This window comes from Stenella coeruleoalba, assembly GCF_951394435.1.
Source record: "Stenella coeruleoalba genome assembly, chromosome: 3".
NCBI lineage: Eukaryota > Metazoa > Chordata > Mammalia > Artiodactyla > Delphinidae > Stenella > Stenella coeruleoalba.
This window is the reverse complement of record NC_137148.1, coordinates 154,946,602-154,953,603: the sequence shown is the minus strand read 5'-3', so window position 1 is coordinate 154,953,603 and position 7,002 is coordinate 154,946,602. Positions and strand designations below refer to the sequence as shown.

General features: G+C 54.1%; 1 protein-coding gene across 3 annotated transcripts; it reads right to left on the bottom strand.

Moving 5' to 3' along the window:
- Window positions 1-27: 27 nt before the first annotated feature.
- Window positions 28-6,741, bottom strand: HNRNPAB (heterogeneous nuclear ribonucleoprotein A/B). Of its 3 annotated transcripts, none has more exons than XM_079917462.1 (8): window positions 6,558-6,741; window positions 6,078-6,314; window positions 5,172-5,340; window positions 4,286-4,444; window positions 3,980-4,111; window positions 1,745-1,865; window positions 932-1,072; window positions 28-648 (listed from the first exon to the last, which is right to left on the bottom strand). In XM_079917462.1, the coding sequence occupies exons 2-8, from the start codon at window positions 6,290-6,292 to the stop codon at window positions 578-580; spliced, it is 1,008 nt and encodes a 335-aa protein (XP_079773588.1). In that variant the 5' UTR covers window positions 6,293-6,314; window positions 6,558-6,741; the 3' UTR covers window positions 28-577. The 3 variants fall into 3 exon arrangements, with proteins under 3 accessions (XP_079773588.1, XP_079773587.1, XP_079773589.1); XM_079917461.1 differs by having other exon boundaries at window positions 29-648; window positions 6,398-6,739; XM_079917463.1 differs by lacking the exon at window positions 932-1,072 and having other exon boundaries at window positions 32-648; window positions 6,398-6,735.
- Window positions 6,742-7,002: the final 261 nt, after the last annotated feature.

Genomic DNA, 7,002 nt, shown 5'->3' with positions numbered 1-7,002 from the left:
CCCCCCCCCCCTTCACAGTATATCCCACACTCACCCAGGCTTGGGGGTTTTTAAATTTTTATTTCAAAAGCTTGGATAGCTTCAATATCCAGGTCGTGGCAAAATCAGGACACGTGTAAAATACCTTACAATACATTAGATTCCCGAAAGGTACCAAAAAGTACAGTAAAATTAACACTTCCATTATAGGAAATGTATGACACAAATAATATAAAATTAAAGGTGAAAAAAGGTGACACTGTTTTCCTAAGATACAATTTACTCTTTACAACCAGGGTCCACAGGTCCAGGCTGCAGAGCGGCCGCAGGAAGCAGACCCTCCAATCTGGCTCCGGGTAACTGGGTAATAAAAATGAGCCCATAATGCCGCTCTGGCCTCGAGACACCACACGCTGCCTAAAACAACTAGAGCTCTGGATATATTAAACAGGAGAGTGATTTCCAGGGGGGAAATTTTAAATAAGACGCACATGGGACAGCCCATAGAAAGTTTGCCAAGTTAAATTTGGTACATAATTGTGTTCACTCGATATCCAAACAAAGCGTGTGCGGTCAGTCGGACACTCCTGCCAAAGCCTCAGTATGGCTTGTAGTTATTCTGATGGCCACCGCGTCGCTGGCTCTTCCCGTAATTTGTACTACCCTGACCTAGGGACAAGAACAACAATGAGAGCAGCTACAACTTACTGAGCATTTACTCCTGTGCCAGGCGCTTGATATGCATCCTCACCAGAGCCAACAACTCTGATAGGACATCTTCCCCACCTTCCTGAGCCCCAAAAGCTCAAAATCGGGTAGCTCCAGTGAGCAAGCCAGGCCACAAAGCCCAGCCTGTCCGACTCCAAAGCCCCTGCTGCCAGTGGCCCCTGCACTGTCTGTCCTGCCTCCCAGGGTGGGTGAGTGGATGGGGGCCTCCCTCTCTCCTACTTACTGTAGTCGTAGCCGGGGCCGTAGCCGTAATAACCATAAGGCGAGTAGTCGTAGCCGCCATAGCCGGGCCCGTAGCCCTGCTGGTAGCCGTAGCCCTGGTTCCAGTAGCTGCCGTAGCCCTGATTCCAACTCTGACTCTGACCTGTGGGGGGGAGCAGGGCACAGGGGCCCATGGACCATTTAGCACACGCAGGAGCTAGGATGGAGGAAATCCTGCCCTTTGGGTGGCGAGGTTACTATGGCAACTCAGAAAAGCCAAGGGGCTGCTGTCCTGGTGTAGAGGGAGGGCCCTGGGCCCAGCCCTGTACCTGAGACCCAAGCTGGGGGTAAGAAGGCCAGGCCAGGATGGAAAACTAACTTCACTGGGGCAACCGAGGCAGCTCACTCTCATTCAAATCACCCTCTGCTCACCCCCACCCTCCCTGGCAGCTTGGCCTTAAAAAGGATGGAGTTCAGGCTTTGGAGTCAGAGGGGCCTGGGACGGAAGGAGGTTAAGCGCCTGGCACAGCCTTGCCCTACCCTTCAGCCCACCCACCCATGGGTGTACCAAGACTCAGGACAGCCACAGAGCCAAGCACACCCCGTCTTGATGCAGATGCCCCCTCTGCCCTGGGGCCCCAGACCACATGAGAAAAATGGGCTCTTCTACTCCAAGCAGCAGCAGCAGCAGCATAGCCTCAACCCAGGAAAACCATTCCTGATTCTGCCCACCCTGCTGCACCAAGCACCAGAGGCCAAGAGAGCCCCCAAAACAGGCACAGAAGCTCCATGCAGGCAGGGAAACAGGACTCATCTTCATCTGGGTTCCACTCACCTCCTCCACTTCCGCCGCCACCACCGCTGCCTCGGTTCCCTCGGTTGCGATTCCCACGGCCCCCAGAGCCATACTGCTGCTGTTGATAAACCTCTTTGGGCTGAGCCACCTTGATTTCACACTGAAAGCCAAGAGAACAGTGGGTCATGCCAGTGGGACAAGCCCTGGGCAGGAAGTGTGCACGAAGGCCTTCGCTGACAAACGTTCAGGAGGCAGATCTTCTCTATCTGCTCAAGAACACATGCTGGGGTGGGAAACCACATTTGGACTAGCTCAGAATCACAACTAAAATCTAGACAAACCGAAAAACTCACACAATGGGCTTTTTGGCTCAAGCCTTTCCCCAGAGTGCTTGAAACAATGGGATACACCCAATGGGATAGGTCCACTGATGGTCACCCTTGGGTGCTCTAACAAGTGGGAGAAGGACAGCTGGACCAATGCCAGTCCAGTGTAGCAAGACACCACACCAGGTGTCAATCTGGTGCCACCTTGGGCAAGGGAGTCAGAGAAGGCTTCCCAGGTAAGGGATCTTAGAGAAAAAAGGTTCTTTTCTCCCCCCCAGAAGAAATAAAAGCATTCCACTCAAATACACTATTGAGGTGGCAAACCTGACCTCCATCTTATAAAGAAAGCCACTGAAGCTCAAGGCAGCCTTCCCTAAGGCCATACTGCTCCCCCTTTCTCCTCCAACCACTGGTGGGCTGTTGGGATGGGCCAGATATCTGTGTCTTCTTAGGGCCCAGAGAGTCAATTTCCTTTTTGCTCAAAACTCTCATGAGGGTCATGGACCTTCAAGTGCTCCTGCTTTAAGTATATTTTTAAAAGAAAGTCCACTGACACATAACCCTCTCCATTAAGACCAATTAAAAAAACATTTTAGGGGGCTTCCCTGGTGGCGCAGTGGTTGAGAGTCCGCCTGCCGATGCAGGGGACACGGGTTCGTGCCCCGGCCCGGGAAGATCCCACATGCTGTGGAGCGGCTGGGACCATGAGCCATGGCCACTGAGCCTGCGCGTCCAGAGCCTGTGCTCCGCAACGGGAGAGGCCACAACAGTGAGAGGCCCGCGTACCGCAAAAAAAAAAAAAAAAAAAAAAAAACCATTTTACGCAAGATGTCCCCATACAAGCATACTCAAAAAATCAGCAAATTATCAAGTGATGCGATCTCATGTTTTCTATGCTACTAAGTTAAAAATACTGAATACAACCTGCTAAATAACACTTATTTCAAGATCAACCACTAGCAGTTTGACTAATGGTGCCCTAATAGGCTCTTCATGCCCATTTCACATCATGGCACAGAGATAAAGATCTCTTTCCATGTCACTGTCCACTGGGGTAACCATTAATGGATGAGGTCTCACCCAACAGCCCCTATGATCCCATCTCATTTTACATAAAATTTAGGGGCCCAATCCCAAATCCAATCTTTCCAAAAATTCCCAGCCAGGATTGAGGCTTCCAGGAGCCCCACCCTATGTGTCCCACCTTATCTGGCTGCCACTCCTGCTCAGGCAGAGCCTGCCACACCTTGCCAGTGGGCCACACCCTCAACTCCCAACTGCCTCGGCCACTGGAGAACACAGGGAGCATGAACTACCTACCCTCTCTCCTGTCCAGAGTTCAGAGGGAAGAGTTGCCCCTCACTGAACAGGACTCTCACTTATTTGAAGTCAAAACTGACTCTAGATTTAAGGTGGCCAGGACCCTGGGAGCTCTCTGGAAAGGATCTTTGGGGTGGGGCTTAATTTAACCAGTAACCAAAGGGGATGGAGATAAAACAGATTTGGTTGTGGCAGGAGGTAAAGATAAAAGCTCTACAACAACGTCCAAAGCAGGTAAGACTTCTCCACAGAAAAAACAGTAAATGGCAATTTTAGAATCTTCTGAGACCTTAACTGTAGGACTTACACACTTTGCACTCTACATCCCAAACACCATGACCTCTACCTTTAAGTCAGGATCTGAAGCGGTTACTCAGCACACACTCTATCCCATATAAGGCTCCCGTCCTCCAGTATTCTCCTGCCTCCCTCATATCCTGTCCTACCAGCCTAGGAGCTCCGTGAAAGACAGGACAACCTGCCCCTCCCCTATGAGGACAGCAAACAGTGCAGAAAACAGTAACGTATACCCTGGAGAACTCTTGGAGGTAACCCAATGCCTAATCCATGCCTGCAAAGGCCAGCTCTCCAGCAGAATGCCAAGCACACACAGCTGGGGACACCTTACCTTACTTCCACTGATGGTGTGGAACTTTTTCTCCAGAACTTTCTTCACAGGTTCTTCTTCTTTAAAGGTGATGAAAACAAAGCCTCGTCTTTTGTTCGACTTTGGATCCATTGGAAGCTCAATGGCTTCAATCTGCAAACGTAAGCAAAGCTCAGGACCCTACCGCAGAGCCTATAAGGAACTCACAGGAGAAAACGTCCACGAACACCAGAGTGAAAAAGAGCTCCAGCCAGCCAAGGTGCCAAGGACCAAGAAGAAGGCAACCTCGGTGCAGCTGGCAGACCACTCCGGGGGCCACACACTCACCTCCCCAAACTCGCCGAAGTACTCCCTGATCTTCTCCTCAGTGGCTTCAGGATTCAGACCCCCCACAAAAATTTTCTTTACTGGGTCTTTCTTCATGGCCATGGCTTTTTTGGGGTCAATGACACGGCCATCCAGCCTGTGCTCCTTCTGGTCTAGAACCTGTTCCAACAGAAGGGAGCTGGGTTCTAACTCAGCAGCATGACCCTGAACAAGAACCTTCTCTTTGAACCACAAGACTCCCAACACAGGCACACAAAATGTGCTTCACCTCCTTCAAACTCTACCCCCAATCTGACTTCCCAACCCTATCTCCAAACTTCACTTGGTTTACCTAAACACCTATAAATCTATCCGCAACCCCCCCCCCACCAGTCTTTGCCCATGCCGTGCACCCCTCTTCCTGCCCAGGCAGCCCCAATTTAAGGCCTATCTCCTCCGGAAGTAAAGCAGTAATTAAAAGCACAGGCTAGAGCTAGGCTGTGAGGGCTGGAATCCTCACACTCCACCCCTTACTAGCTATGTGATCTCTTCTACTTAACCTTCTGAGCCTTAGGTTTGTTTTCTACAAAATGAGTAAAATAATGTTTATCTCCTAGCAACCCTGGACTCTCTTCTAGTCCTCTCAATGAAATGTCTGCTTCAGCAGGGTCCAGAATAGGCACAAGACAATAAACGGTCAACCATAATCTTCCTGGACCACTCCTGCCCACTCACTCCTCCATTTAATCTCTACTTTTAATCCATTCAAAAAGGAGAGCAGGAGTTCCCAACCTCTCTGCTTTTCCCAAAGCACCCAACCATGTGCAAAACACATAAGCCAATCATGGTCTAAGAATAGTATCCTCATAAAATACACAGACTTCTGATTATAAAGTACCCAGCTTACCTTCTCCACGCTGGCTGCATCTTTGAAGAGGATAAACCCAAACCCTCTTGATCGGCCAGTGTTGGGATCCATTTTTATTGTACAGTCAACGACCTCTCCAAATTTGGTAAAATAATCCTTTAGGTCCTTTTTGCTGGTATCCCAGCTCAGGCCACCAACGAACATTTTTCTGAAATGGTGGGGTGAGAACAGGGAAACAAGCCTTAGAAAACTCATTTCGGAAGGACTGGCCCTAGCAAAACTTTCATTGAAAAGATTGTAAATAAAGCCACCATTCGGAACAAAGGTTTACCCTTAGGGCCCACAGGGTTCTACCTCTGGAAAATGTTAACAAATCTCCGCTTCCCTTCCAAACCCAATCTTGACCCTAACAAAGCCTCAGGTGATCCGTACCCCCAAGGAGGTGGGGGAAAAGGAAGCACAACCTAGCCGGAGAGCTAGGCCCTGGGCACTCACAACTGTAAGGAAACTAATTTGTCTAACAACCGTGTATCAAAACGCTACGGTCCCTGCCACCTCCGAGCACTCGCTCTCAAGGAACTCAAGGCTTCCGGGGCCGAGTCGGAGTTCAGGCCGTGACTCCGCCCTGGAAAAGAGGCGGAGGAGGAAGGCCCTGGCGCGCGCCAACTCCGCCCACGCAGCTCAGGCAGTCCGCGACCCGCCGGGCCCCGGGTCCGAGCACACTCCGCTTCCGGGCGCCAGCCAGCGGTCCCGGGGCGGCGCCAAAGTCGACCCAACAAACTCCTGCAAACTCCGGCGCGCACGGAAAGCCGGCGGCGCGGGGCTGCTGCTCTGCGGGCCGCGAGCAGGCCCCGGCCGCCCGCCCCTCCCCCCGCCGCGTGGCGCCAACAAAAGGCGGCCCCGGAACAAAGGCGGCGCCCCCCGTCGGCCCGCGGCCGCACCTACCCCGCGTCCTCCTCGTTCTTGCTGGCGTTTATCTGGTCACCCTCGGCGCCGTTCTGGTTGCCGGCCTGGGGCGCCACGCTCCCGCCTCCGGCGCCAGCCGCGACCCCGGTGCCAGCACCAGTCCCGGCCGGCGACTCGCCTTCGGGGGCGGCCTCGTGTCCGTTCTCGGTGGCGCCCGTCGTCTCCATGGGCTGCTCCTCACCCGCTTCCGACATGCTAGGCCGTGGCGCGCGGCTCCTGCAACGAGCAGCCACGACGCATCAGGCCGGCGCCGCTCCCGCCCGGGTTCCCGCCCGCCACCCGCGGGCCCGGACGCTCACCTCGCCGCCGATGACGCCGCGGGGCCCGCTCGTCCCCACCCGCCGGGAAGGCACCGCGGGCTCGGCCGCGCTCACGCTTGCGCCGCCGGGCCTCTCCCCCGTCTACCGACGGAGCCGCCGCGACCTCGCGCCCTCCTCCCTCGGCCTGCGCTGCCGCTACCGCTGCCGCCGCTGCACGAAAGCCACCAACACAGAAGCTCTACCAGGCCCGCGCGGTGCTGCCGCCTGACAATGCCGACTCGTGGCGCTCTTTATAATGCCGGAGCCGAGGCCACCTCGCAACAAACCACATGCTCATTGGCTTCGCCAGCCAGTCACTCAACCCCGCGCCGCCTCCCCATTGGCCGCGGCGGCGCGCTCACGGTAAATCCAGGCGGGCTTTGTCCTCATCTTAGAATTCGCGCGAGCCGGGGCCTTGCAGAGGGTTGCCGGGTCCGGTGGTCCGATGACCCTGTCCCGAGCGGCCGGCGGCCCGAGCCCAGGGGCGGAGAGGCTTATTACTGACCGTTCGCCCTCTGAGGCCGTAGTCCTTCGTCCCGGTGCGACCTAATCCAGCATTGGCAGCCTTGGCCACTCCGTTTCCCAAAAGAGGAAACTGGACTCAA

Bases quoted from the DNA above. Each gene is read 5' to 3' on its own strand.
- HNRNPAB (XM_079917462.1), bottom strand. From the start codon at position 6,292: ATGTCGGAAGCGGGTGAGGAGCAGCCCATGGAGACGACGGGCGCCACC. The intron at 1,073-1,744 runs GTGAGTGGAACC...TCCCCCCCACAG, and splicing joins TGGCGGCGGAAGTGGAGGAG to GTCAGAGTCAGAGTTGGAAT. The intron at 649-931 runs GTAAGTAGGAGA...TCTTGTCCCTAG, and splicing joins CGGCCCCGGCTACGACTACA to GTCAGGGTAGTACAAATTAC.